The 13,491-nt window shown below is 41.2% G+C and overlaps 1 protein-coding gene across 8 annotated transcripts in view; it reads left to right on the top strand.

Moving 5' to 3' along the window:
• The window catches only part of LOC105486637 (ribosome biogenesis protein BMS1 homolog), a 56,679-nt gene that overhangs the window by 26,873 nt on the left and 16,315 nt on the right, over positions 1–13,491 (top strand). For 7 of the 8 annotated variants that reach the window (XR_011608038.1, XR_011608037.1, XR_011608036.1 and 4 more), the window contains exons 14-15: positions 11,840–11,913; positions 12,553–12,729. Coding sequence is in view for 5 of the 8 variants with exons in the window: in XM_071070106.1 (XP_070926207.1) it covers positions 11,840–11,913; positions 12,553–12,729 (251 nt within the window). In the remaining 3 variants the exon portion in view is untranslated. Of the gene's footprint in view, positions 1–11,839; positions 11,914–12,552; positions 12,730–13,086; positions 13,276–13,491 lie in introns of those variants that run through there. The other variant, XM_071070110.1, reaches the window with a different exon arrangement.

Genomic DNA, 13,491 nt, shown 5'->3' with positions numbered 1-13,491 from the left:
ATTTTGGCATTGGGATAATACTAGCCTCATAAAAAGAGTTGCAAAGTGTTCCCTATTCTGTTTTCTGGAGGAGTTTGCATAGAATTGGGATGAATTCTTTAAATATTTGATGTAATTCTGCAGTGAAACCATCTGTGCCTGGAGATTTCTTGTTCCAGAAGCTCTTAATTACAAATTTTATGTCTTTAATGGTTATAAGATGATTCAGATTATCTATTTCATCTTGCCTGAATTTTGGTAGTTTATGATTTTCAAGGTATTTCAAGTCCTGTTAGGGAAGTGGAAGTTGCACTGAGTGCCTTGAAGAGACCAGCTTGAGTAGTCTGAGGGTGATGTTTAGAGTATTTGCTTAACACTCTTTAACGGCTGCGGGAGCCTTTTTGATAACCCCTGTTTTATTCGTGATGTTGTTGGTTTGTGTCTTCTCTGTTTTTATCTTTGTCGTAAAATTTATTAGTTTTGTTGATTCTATTCAAATAACCAGCTTTTTGTTTCATTGCTTTTCTCTGTTTTTCTGTTTTCAATTTTATTGATTTCTGCCCTTTATTTTTCATTTATTTAGTTTTTTTTTTTTTTGAGACTGAGTTTCACTCTTGTTGCCCAGGCTGGAGTGCAATGGCACGATCTTGGCTCCCTGCAACCTCCGCCTCTGGGTTCAAGTGATTCTCCTGCCTCAGCTTCCCGAGTAGCTGGGATTACAAACATGCACCACCACGCACAGCTAATTTTTTGTTATTTTTTGTAGAGACGGGTTTCTCCATGTTGGTCAGGCTGGTCTCAAACTCCCTACCTCAGGTGATCCACCCGCCTTGGCCTCCCAAAGTGCTGGGATTACAGGCATGAGCCACCGTGCCCGGCCAATTTCTGCCCTTATTATTTCTATTCTTCTGTTTGGGGTTTGTTAATCTTGAAGTTTCTTAGGTTATTGGTTTATCTTTTCTCATTTCTAATGTGAGCATTTAGTGCTTAAGTTTCCTTCTCTGTACTGCTGTGCTGTACCCCACAAATGTTCATGTGTTGTATTTTCATTCATATTTCCTTTGGGACTTCTTTTTGGCCCATGCATTATTTATATATATGTTGTTTTAATTATCAAGTATTTAGAGAGTTTCCTGTCTTTCTGTTATAGATTTCTAGCTTGATTACATTATGTTCTGAGAACATATTCTTATGATTTGAATTCTTTTAGATTTGCTGTGATTTCTTTTATTGCCCCAAATGTATTTCATCTTGGTAGATTTCCGTTGGCTTTAAAAATGTGTGTATTTTACTGTTGGGGAGTGGGGTGTTGTACAGATGTCAGATTTTGCTGGTTGACTATTCAGATCTTTTGTAAATCCTTACTCCTTTGCTGCCTAGTTTCACTCTGTCACTTATGCTAGAGTGCAGTGGCACGAACATGACTCACTGCAGCCTTGACCTCCTAGGCTCAAGCAGTTCCCCTGGCTTAACCTCCTGAGTAGCTGGTACTATAGGTGTGTGCCGCCATACCTGGCTAAATTTAAAATTTTTTGGAGAGACAGGGCCTTGCTATGTTTCCCACGCTCAAACTCCTGGCCACAAGCAGTCCTTTGTCTTGGCCTCCCAGAGTGCTGGGATTACAGGCATGAGCCACTGCGCCCAACCTCTGCCTAGTTGTAACAGTTGCTGAGAGGAGGATGTTGAAGTAGATGTCTTCTTGGTGGGTTAATCCTTTTGTCATTAAGCAGTTGTTATGGTCACTTCCTTTTCACGCCATTGGTGAAGGAGGGGTCCCTGCCCTAAAGTGTAGGAGATGGCTGAACACAACACCTGGTGTGGATGGATGAGATTGACAGCAGTGTTTTAGTCACATATACCCACAGCTCAGAGGAGGACACTGAATGCCACACAGGGTCAGATGGGCACCGTACTCTGTAGCGGAGTGAGGGCTGGGGTCTGAGGAGGCAGGCAGGCTTGGTAGTAACAAGAGCGCACAATGACTAATGGTTCCTGAGGGGGAATGCAGTTGGCTTGTTTGAATAAATTCATGGGCTGGCAGACAGGTGAAGTGAAACTTCTTAGGCTGAGGTGCAGCTGCTCTGGCTGATAAAAGAACTAGCCAGGTGGGGAGCCTTTCCTGCTGGGTGGCAGGGTAGGAGCTGTCTGTCAGAAACAGGAAAACCCATGGCTAGGCCTCTGGGGCCCTGTAAGGCTCAAAGATGTCAAGGCAGCATAGGAAATTTTATTATCTTAAAATTCAGCAAAGACCCTCTCTCCAGCTCTGGTAAATTATTTTGCTTGAAGTCTACTTCATGAGATATTAATATATTCATTCCTGCTTCCTTAAAAAATTAATGATTATATAAGATATCTTTCTCCACTCTTTTACTTTCAGCCTACTTAGGTCCTTATGTGAGTTTGAAGTTTCTTATGAACAGTATCTAGTTGGGCCATGTGTTTATTATAGGCTCTTCATCAATCTGTCTTTTGGTTTATTTAGACCATTTACATTTAAGGTGCTTATTGTTACATAATTGCTTATATCTGATGTTTTTATTATTTGCTTTTTTGTTTCCTTTTTCTTTAGCTCCATCTTGATCTATTTCTGTATAATGTTGTTGCGTGTACCTCTTTGTATAGTCTTAAAGTGTTTGCTCTGGATGTTACAATATGCGTTGTAATATAGTAGTCCACTGGTACCAGTATTTACCACTTCAAAGTGTGGAAACCTGCCTTGCATTTATGTCTCTTTACCATTTCCACTCTTATAAATCACTGGCTTGAGTATTAGGTGGTGGTATAGTTTTTGTTTGAGTTGTCAAATGTGATTTTAAGAACTATGGATTGTCTAGTGTGAGGTTTCCACATTTCTGGTCTTTCCTTTGTCCCTCCTCCCATAGTCCCATATTCATCCCTTCTGCATAAGAACTTTCTGTAGTCATTTTTTTATTTTGATTTTTTTTTGTTTTAATTTTTTGTGTAGTGGAAATGACAGAATATATTTCTGTAGCCACTTTTTAGCATTTCTAAATTTACCAGTGACAAATTCCTATATTCTCTTCCTCTGAGAATGTCTTTATTTCTCTCTTCATTTCTGAAGGGTAGTTTCATGGGATATATAATTTGTAGCCAACAGGTTTTTTTGTTTTTTTTTTTTTGTTTGTTTTTAAGCACTTAAAAATGTTGTGCCACTTCCTTCTGGCCTCCATGATTTTAGAGGAGAAATACACTGGCATTTGAGTTGGCGTGTCCCTGCTGGCATTCTCCCTTTTTTGATCTTTGTTTTTAGTTTTGAAAGTTTAATCAGTGTTGCTTTCTTTTGGTATACTTACAGGTTTGCTCAGCTTCTTGAATCTGTAAGTTTATATCTTTCACCAAATGTGGGAAGCATCAGGAATTAGTTATTTGCATGCTTTCGCAGCTCTGGTCTCCTATGGGACTCAGATAACATAAATGCGGGGTCTTTTGTTATTGTCCCACAGGTCCGTGCAGCTCTGTTCATTTGTTTTCAGGTTATTTTCTCTCTGTTTTTCAGACTGGGTGAATTCTGTTGATCAGGTTTCAGCTTCTCTGATTCTGTCCTCTGTCATCTCCACTTTTACTCAATAGAGCCCATCCAGATAGATTTTTTTTTTTTAAATTCTGTTACTGTATTTTATATTTCTGTAATTTCCATTTGATTCTTCTTCAGTTTCTTTGCTGACATTTTCAGTTCTTTGTTTGTTGCCATAGGATTTGTAGTTGCTTGTTGAAGCATTTTTATACTGACTGCTATAAGCGATGATGGTTCCAACATCTGCCTATGTAATTTTTTTATTTTTGCAGGCAGTCCTGTTTCGGTTTAGTCTATAGGTCCTGGTCTACTTTGTGGGCTGTAATTCCATTGACAATTTAATTTCAGAGCCTTCATGGTGTTATTTTGGTCTGTTTGGCGTATCTGGTATCACTGGGGTTCTCCCACCAGTCCCTGCTGATGCCCACCTGAGGGAACAGGGGAGCTGCCCCAGGCTGGGCCACCTGCTGCAGCTAGGTGGGTGGGGAATGGTGGTTGTCTTGGTGTGTGGAGCTGGTTTTCTTGTTGTGGGGAAGATCTCCTTTGATCTGGGAGGACTGAGTCTGCCTGGGTTGCCTTCTATTGCTACCTTGGGAGTTGGGAGACTCTGGGCCTGGGTCCCTTTCCTGTTGGATGAGGTCCAAGGAGACACCTGGCCACTATACATTCCCTAGTCCTAGAGTCTGTCAGCAGCCTTTTTCTTTCCACCTTTCAGAATTCTCCACTGATCGTCTCCTGTCTAGGTAACCTAGAGTTTAGGTTACGCTTTTTAGGAGGGAATAATGTGTTATCTTCTCTAGATCAGAAATCCTTAGTGGTGGTTTTGGGTTGTAACTGTGCTAAAAGGAGAATTGGCGTATTTGTGAAGTCGAGTCTTTCTTTTGAAATGAGAACATATCATTATTCCGTAGATAATATTTACAACACCTACTTCCTTGGGTTGAAGAATGTGGTTAAGCTTAGGAAAGTACTTAATGCAGTGCCTGGTGTGCAGAGCACATACGAGTGTTGGTGGTGATACTATTCCTTTCATCCTTTGGTAGCATATTAAAGCTTTTCTTCTTTTTTTTTTTTTTTTTTTTTTTTTAAATAAAGTTCCGGTGCATTTCTTGTTAGGTTGATTCCTATTTTCTCCTTTTTTGCTTTTATTACAAATAGGCGCTTCCTATCTATTATAACTTCTACCTGGTTCTTTGGCCCTTAAGTGAAAATGTTTTAATAGCCTTCTAAACATTGCTCTCCCAAATGAGTTTTAACTTGCCTGTTTCTTTTGTTTTCCTTTTTTTGAGACAGGGTCTCACTCTGTCACCCAGGCCAGAGTTCAGTGACGCAATTATGGCTCACTGCAACCTCTGCCTCCCAGGCCCCCAAAGTGCTGGGTTTACAGTCATGAGCCACTGCACGCAGCCTTACTTGTCTATTTCTTTTAAGAATGGGAACTGTAATTGAGCCCAGAGCTCCAAAAACAAATGAAGGAATGAATGAGTGAATAAGCTCTTCCCATGGGTTTGGTGTGGTTTGGGGCTCTACTCTTTTTTTTTTTTTTTTTGGGGGGGGGGTAGGCAGGGATTCTTTTTTTTTTTTTTTTGTTATACTTTAAGTTCTAGGGTACATGTGGATAACGTGCAGGTTTGTTACATATGTATACTTGTGCCATGTTGGCGTGCTGCACCCATCAACTCGTCAGCACCCATCAACTTGTCATTTACATCAGATATAACTCCCAATGCAATCCCTTCCCCCTCCCCACTCCCCGTGATAGGCCCTGGTGTGTGATGTTCCCCTTCCCGAGTCCAAGTGATCTCATTGTTCAGTTCTCACCTATGAGTGAGAACATGCGGTGTTTGGTTTTCTGTTCTTGCGATAGTTTGCTGAGAATGATGGTTTCCAGCTGCATCCATGTCCCTACAAAGGACACAAACTCATCCTTTTTTATGGCTGCATAGTATTCCATGGTGTATATGTGCCACATTTTCTTAATCCAGTCTGTCACTGATGGACATTTGGGTTGATTCCAAGTCTTTGCTATTGTGAGTAGTGCCGCAATAAACATACGTGTACATGTGTCTTTATAGGAGCATGATTTATAATCCTTTGGGTATATACCCAGTAATGGGATGGCTGGGTCATATGGTACTTCTAGTTCTAGATCCTTGAGGAATCGCCAAACTGTTTTCTATAATGGTTGAACTAGTTTACAATCCCACCAACAGTGTAAAAGTGTTCCTATTTCTCCACATCCTCTCCAGCACCTGTTGTTTCCTGACTTTTTAATGATCGCCATTCTAACTGGTGTGAGATGGTATCTCATTGTGGTTTTGATTTGCATTTCTCTGATGGCCAGTGATGATGAGCATTTTTTCATGTGTCTATTGGCTGTATGAATGTCTTCTTTTGAGAACTGTCTGTTCATATCCTTTGCCCACTTTTTGATGGGGTTGTTTGTTTTTTTCTTGTAAATTTGTTTGAGTTCTTTGTAGGTTCTGGATATTAGCCCTTTGTCAGATGAGTAGATTGCAAAAAGTTTCTCCCATTCTGTAGGTTGCCTGTTCACTCTGATGGTAGTTTCTTTTGCTGTGCAGAAGCTCTTTAGTTTAATGAGATCCCATTTGTCAATTTTGGCTTTTGTTGCTGTTGCTTTTGGTGTTTTAGACATGAATTCCTTGCCCATGCCTATGTCCTGAATGGTATTACCTAGGTTTTCTTCTAGGGTTTTTATGGTATTACGTCTAACATTTAAGTCTCTAATCCATCTTGAATTAATTTTTGTATAAGGAGTAAGGAAAGGATCCAGTTTCAGCTTTGTACTTATGGCTAGCCAATTTTCCCAACACCATTTATTAAATAGGGAATCCTTTCCCCATTTCTTGTTTTTCTGAGGTTTGTCAAAGATCAGATGGCTGTAGATGTGTGGTATTATTTCTGAGGACTCTGTTCTGTTCCATTGGTCTATATCTCTATTTTGGTACCAGTACTATGCTGTTTTGGTTACTGTAGCCTTGTAGTATAGTTTGAAGTCAGGTAGCATGATACCTCCAGCTTTGTTCTTTTGACTTAGGATTGTCTTGGCAATGCGGGGTCTTTTTTGGTTCCATATGAACTTTTAAGCAGTTTTTTCCAATTCTGTGAAGAAACTCATTGGGAGCTTGATGGGGATGGCATTGAATCTATAAATTACCTTGGGCAGTATGGCCATTTTCACGATATTGATTCTTCCTATCCATGAGCATGGTATGTTCTTCCATTTGTTTGTGTCCTCTTTTATTTCACTGATCAGTGGCTTGTAGTTCTCCTTGAAGAGGTCCTTTACATCCCTAGTAAGTTGGATTCCTAGGTATTTCATTCTCTTTGAAGCAATTGTGAATGGAAGTTCATTCATGATTTGGCTCTCTGTCTGTTACTGGTGTATAAGAATACTTGTGATTTTTGCACATTAATTTTGTATCCTGAGACTTTGCTGAAGTTTCTTATCAGCTTAAGGAGATTTTGGGCTGAGACAATGGGTTTTCTAAATAGACAATCATGTCATCTGCAAACAGGGACAATTTGACTTCTTCTTTTCCTAACTGAATACCCTTGATTTCTTTCTCTTGCCTGATTGCCCTAGCCAGAACTTCCAACACTATGTTGAATACGAGTGGTGAGAGAGGGCATCCCTGTCTTGTGCCAGTTTTCAAAGGGAATTTTTCCAGTTTTTGCCTATTCAGTATGATATTGGCTGTGGGTTTGTCATAAATAGGTCTTATGATTTTGAGATACGTTCCATCAATACCCAATTTATTGAGCGTTTTTAGCATGAAGGGCTGTTGAATTTTGTCAAAGGCCTTTTCTGCATCTATTGAGATAATCATGTGGTTTTTGTCTTTGGTTCTGTTTATATGCTGGATTACGTTTATTAACTTGCCTATGTTGAACCAGCCTTGCATCCGAGGGATGAAGCCCACTTGATCATGGTGGATAAGCTTTTTGATGTGCTGCTGAATCCGGTTTGCCAGTATTTAATTGAGGATTTTTGCATCGATGTTCATCAGGGATATTGGTCTAAAATTCTCTTTTTTTGTTGTGTCTCTGCCAGGCTTTGGTATCAGGATGATGTTGGCCTCATAAAATGAGTTAGGGAGGATTCCCTCTTTTTCTATTGATTGGAATAGTTTCAGAAGGAATGGTACCAGCTCCTCCTTGTACCTCTGGTAGAATTCAGCTGTGAATCCATCTGATCCTGGTCTTTTTTCCGTTGGTAGGCTATTAATTATTGCCTCAGTTTCAGAGCCTGCTGTTGGTCTATTCAGGAATTCAGCTTCTTCCTGGTTTAGTCTTGGGAGAGTGTAAGTGTCCAGGAAATTATCCATTTCTTCTAGATTTTCTAGTTTATTTGCGTAGAAGTGTTTATAATATAATATTCTCTGATGGTAGTTTGTATTTCTGTGGGGTCGGTGGTGATAACCCCTTTATCATTTTTTATTGTGTCTATTTGATTGTTCTCTCTTTTCTTCTTTATTAGTCTTGCTAGCGGTCTATCAATTTTGTTGATCTTTTCCAAAAACCAACTTCTGGATTCATTGATTTTTTGGAGGGTTTTTTGTGTCTCTATCTCCTTCAGTTCTGCTCTGATCTTAGTTATTTCTTGCCTTCTGCTAGCTTTTGAATGTGTTTGCTCTTGCTTCTCTAGTTCTTTTAATTGTGATGTTAGAGTGTCAATTTTAGATCTTTCCAACTGTCTCTTGTGTGCATTTAGTGCTATAAATTTCCCTCTACACACTGCTTTAAATGTGTCCCAGAGATTCTGGTATGTTGTATCTTTGTTCTCATTGGTTTCAAAGAACATCTTTATTTGTGCCTTCATTTCATTATGGACCCAGTAGTCATTCAGGAGCAGGTTATTCAGTTTCCATGTAGTTGAGCGGTTTTGATTGAGTTTCTTAGTCCTGAGTTCTAGTTTGATTACAGTGTGGTCTGAGAGACAGTTTGTTATAATTTCTGTTCTTGTACATTTGCTGAGGAGTGCTTTACTTCCAATTATGTGGTCAATTTTGGAATAAGTGTGATGTGGTGCTGAGTAGAATGTATATTCTGTTGATTTGGGGTGGAGAGTTCTGTAGATGTCTATTAGGTCTGCTTGCTGCAGAGATGAGTTCAATTCCTGGATATCCTTGTTAACTTTCTGTCTTGTTGATCTGTCTAATGTTGACAGTGGGGTGTTGAAGTCTCCCATTATTATTGTATGGGAGTCTAAGTCTCTTTGTAAGTCTTTAAGGACTTGCTTTATGAATCTGGGTGCTCCTGTATTGGGTGCATATATATTTAGGATAGTTAGCTCTTCCTGTTGAAATGATCCCTTTACCATTATGTAATGGCCTTCTTTGTCTCTTTTGATCTTTGATGGTTTAAAGTCTGTTTTATCAGAGACTAGTATTGCAACCCCTGCTTTTTTTTGTTCTCCATTTGCTTAGTAGACCTTCCTCCATCCCTTTATTTTGAGTCTATGTATGTCTCTGCATGTGAGATGGGTCTCCTGAATACAGCAAACTGATGGGTCTTGACTCTTTATCCAGTTTGCCAGTCTGTGTCTTTTAATTGGAGCATTTAGTCCATTTACATTTAAGATTAATATTGTTATGTGTGAACTTGATCCTGCCATTATGATATTAACTGGTTATTTTGCTCGTTAGTTGATGCAGTTTCTTCCTAGCCTCGATGGTCTTTACATTTTGGCATGTTTTTGCAATGGCTGGTACCGGTTGTTCCTTTCCATGTTTAGTGCTTCCTTCAGGGTCTCTTGTAAGGCAGGCCTGGTGGTGACAAAATCTCTAAGCATTTGCTTATCTGTAAAGGATTTTATTTCTCCTTCACTTATGAAACTTAGTTTGGCTGGATATGAAATTCTGGGTTGAAAATTCTTTTCTTTAAGAATGTTGAATATTGGCCCCCACTCTCTTCTGGCTTGTAGAGTTTCTGCTGAGAGATCTGCTGTTAGTCTGATGGGCTTCCCTTTGTGGGTAACCCGACCTTTCTCTCTGGCTGCCCTTAAGATTTTTTCCTTCATTTCAACTTCGGTGAATCTGGCAATTATGTGTCTTGGAGTTGCTCTTCTCGAGGAGTATCTTTGTGGCGTTCTCTGTATTTCCTGAATTTGAATGTTGGCCTGCCCTAGTAGGTTGGGGAAGTTCTCCTGGATGATATCCTGAAGAGTGTTTTCCAACTTGGTTCCATTTTCCCCCTCACTTTCAGGCACCCCAGTCAGACATAGATTTGGTCTTTTTACATAATCCCATACTTCTTGCAGGCTTTGTTCATTTCTTTTTCTTCTTTTTTCTTTAGGTTTCTCTTCTCGCTTCATTTCATTCATTTGATCCTCAATCGCTGATACTCTTTCTTCCAGTTGATCGAGTCAGTTACTAAAGCTTGTGCATTTGTCACGTATTTCTCATGTCATGGTTTTCATCTCTGTCCATTCGTTTATGGCCTTCTCTGCATTCATTATTCTAGTTATCAATTCTTCCACATTTTTTTCAAGATTTTTAGTTTCTTTGCACCTGGTACGTAATTCCTCCTTTAGCTCTGAGAAGTTTGATGGACTGGAGCCTTCTTCTCTCATCTCGTCAAAGTCATTCTCCGTCCAGCTTTGATCCGTTGCTGGAGATGAGCTGCGTTACTTTGCAGGGGGCGATGCGCTCTTATTTTTTGAATTTCCAGCTTTTCTGCCCTGCTTTTTCCCCATGTTTGTGGTTTTACCTGCCTCTGGTCTTTGATGATGGTGACGTACTGATGGGGTTTTGGTGTGGGTGTCCTTCCTGTTTGTTAGTTTTCCTTCTAACAGTCAGGACCCTCAGCTGTAGGTCTGTTGGAGATTGCTTGAGGTCCACTCCAGACCTTGTTTGCCTGGTTATCAGCAGCAGAGGCTGCAGAAGATAGAATATTGCTGAACAGCGAGTGTACCTGTCTGATTCTTGCTATGGAAGCTTCCTCTCAGGGGTGTACTCCACCGTGTGAGATGTGGGGTGTCGGTCTGCCCCTAGTGGGGGATGTCTCCCAGTTAGGCTACTCAGGGGTCAGGGACCCACTTGAGCAGGTAGTCTGTCCGTTCTCAGATCTCAACCTCCGTGTTGGGAGATCCACTGCTCACTTCAAAGCTGTCAGACAGAGTCGTTTGTGTCTGCAGAGGTTTCAGCTGCTTTTTGTTGTTGTTGTTGTTGTTGTTTAGCTGTGCCCTGTCCCCAGAGGTGGAGTCTACAGAGACAGGCAGGACTCCTTGAGCTGCTGTGAGCTCCACCCAGTTGGAGCTTCCCAGCGGCTTTGTTTATCTACTTAAGCCTCAGCAATGGTGGGCGCCCCTCCCCCAGCCTCGCTGCTGCCTTGCGGGGGGGACTGGTGTGCTAGCAATGAGGGAGGCTCCGTGGGCATGGGACCCTCCCGGCCAGGTGTGGGATTTAGTCTCCTAGTGTGCTCGTTTGCTAAGATCCTTGGTAGAGCGCAGTATTGGGGTGGGAGTTACCCGATTTTCCAGGTGTTGTATGTCTCAGTTCCCCTGGCTAGGAAAAGGGATCTGGGGCTCTACTCTTAATCTAAATGCTATGTTTTATATAATCTAAGATTTCCCCTAGGTGTGTTACACGATTGTGTTGTGTTGAACTTACATTGAGACTCCTTTTCACATGTGCTGGTATCAGCATGGGGCTTTTCTATTCACTCTTTGAACTATTCGTTTGGGGGACACAGATAGACCTCTGTGTCTTTTGAGTGTCCATTGGTTGGGTGCAGTGGCTCATGCCTGTAATCCCAGCACTTTGGAAGGCTGAGGAGGGCAGATCATGAGGTCAGGAGTTTGAGACCAGCCTGGCCAATATGGTGAAATCCTATCTCTACTAAAAATACAAAAATTAGCCAGGCCTGGTGGTGGGTGCCTATAATCCCAGCTACTCGGGAGACTGAGGCAGTAGAATTGCTTGAACCCAGGAGGCGGAGGTTAAAGTGAGCCAAGATCATGTCACTACACTCCAGCTTGGGTGACAGAGCGAGACTCCATCTCCAGGAAAAAAAAAAAAAAAAAAAACAACAGTATCCATTATCTATACTGGAAAAATTGAAATTGGGATTTTGACTAAGTGTGGAAATGTGGATTGGGTCCATTTAGTTTACCTAAACAGATGATGAAATACTAATTGTTTTATGAAACATTCCCTAGTGCAGTTTTGCCTGTGTGTGTAGTGACGGGAACAGTGAGAATGAGGCTTGGAGCGTGGAGTGCGCTGTGGGCCTGTGGTGGGTGGGGCCAGCAGCACCTGCATGCCTGGCTCACAGAGTAGCCTTTGGGTGTTCTTTTCCCAGAGGAGCTCTACGGTGACTTTGAAGACTTGGAAACAGGGGATGTGCACAAGGGAAAATCAGGTCCCGATACTCAGGTATGACTTTGCTGTGGCTGGCTGTTCTTGGTCATTGTGTTCTGAGAGAGGCCCACATTGAGAAATGCAAATCTTACTTGTGATGTGTGAAGATTGCAGACTGGATGGATAGATTCCTTCCTAAAGGGTGGGGATGTGGGGACCAAAGAGAAGCTTTCTTGTTTACTTGTTAAGTTTTGGATAACAATTACTACCGCTTCTTGCCATAGTCATTTGCCAAGTCCACTGTGATTTTTCACTCACAGAAGTCTTAGTTTCTTGGACTTACATTCGACCATTGCCATCATTCTCCTCTTCTTAAATTTAAGTGTCATTTAAAAGAACGAAGCCCCTGTTCTCCCTAATATTTCTTTGGAACAGGGTCTGGGAGCATCTCCGTGAGGGACACATCTGTTATTTTTATTCTAGTTTGTGTTCCCAGCCAGCTTAAGGAATGGCAGCTAATTGTAATGCAGATGTAACCATTTCCTGTAGCAGTACCATGTTATTCAGAGACAAAGGTTTTGTTGTGTTTTGTTTTATTGATAGTGATAAGAGATTTTGCTAAGATTTTTGTTTAAATCGAACTTTAAAAAATCTAATGTTTAAAGAAAAGACCTTCGTAAACATACACAAAATTTTTTCTTCTGGAAATTTAAGAATGAAGAGGTAGAGAAAGAAGTTAAGGAAGAAATTGACTCCAACGAAGAAGAAAGTGCCAAGAAAAAGCATTTGGATAAGAAGAGAAAATTGAAGGAGATGTTTGATGCAGAATATGATGAAGGAGAAAGCACATATTTTGATGATCTTAAAGGAGAAATGCAGAAACAAGCACAGGTGAGAAGCCTCAGTTCCTCTCAGCCCCTTGTCAAGACTATCATAGCACAGGAATCCCTGATTTTGTTTGGGTCCCTGCTTCCTATCCTGCTTCTGTGCCTTTCATTTGGACTCCTGGGTAGAGATGCATATGAGTGTGTTTATTCATGCAGTGAGCTCATTGTGTCTGCAGTCAGAAGGTCACCAGAAAAAGATCCATACCTATTTTGTAACAAGAATTAGGAAACAGAAATGACTGAGGCATGGTCTCTACTTTTGAGACTTTTACAACTTTTACAATGATCTGAGACAGTGTATTCATTTCAGTGCAAGCATTGGCTGCCTATTCTGATTGCTGCTTCCTGATTTGAATGGCAGGTGATCAGTGGCCCATGTGGCTTATGGACACACCAGAGCTCATAGGAGGAGTGCTCTGAAAACTCATCCTGGTCAGAGTTCAGAAGGACATGTGGAATGTAAGGTCTGATGCAGAGATAAAGGGATATGGTGTGGCCCTCCTGCCTGGGGGTGCTGAGCAGGTTGCTGGAGGCGGTGATCTCACTCTGAAGGAGACAGACACAGAAACATGTGTACAGTTGATGGTGAGCATCTGAGTTGCGCCTTGTTAGTGAGGCCAGGAGTGCCTGTGTAAGCTGGGACAGATCTAGGTCTTCATTTAGTCAAAGAACTATCTCCTGATTAGGCATTAGCTTCGTGGTTGCAAGTCTGTGTTGACCTTTGATTGGCATGACTAGGCTAACTCTGAAGTTTTTGCTTCACACC

This window comes from Macaca nemestrina, chromosome 9 (genome assembly GCF_043159975.1).
Source record: "Macaca nemestrina isolate mMacNem1 chromosome 9, mMacNem.hap1, whole genome shotgun sequence".
NCBI classification, from domain to species: Eukaryota; Metazoa; Chordata; class Mammalia; order Primates; family Cercopithecidae; genus Macaca; species Macaca nemestrina.
The sequence above is the reverse complement of the archived record's forward strand: the minus strand, read 5'-3'. Positions and strand labels throughout refer to the sequence as shown.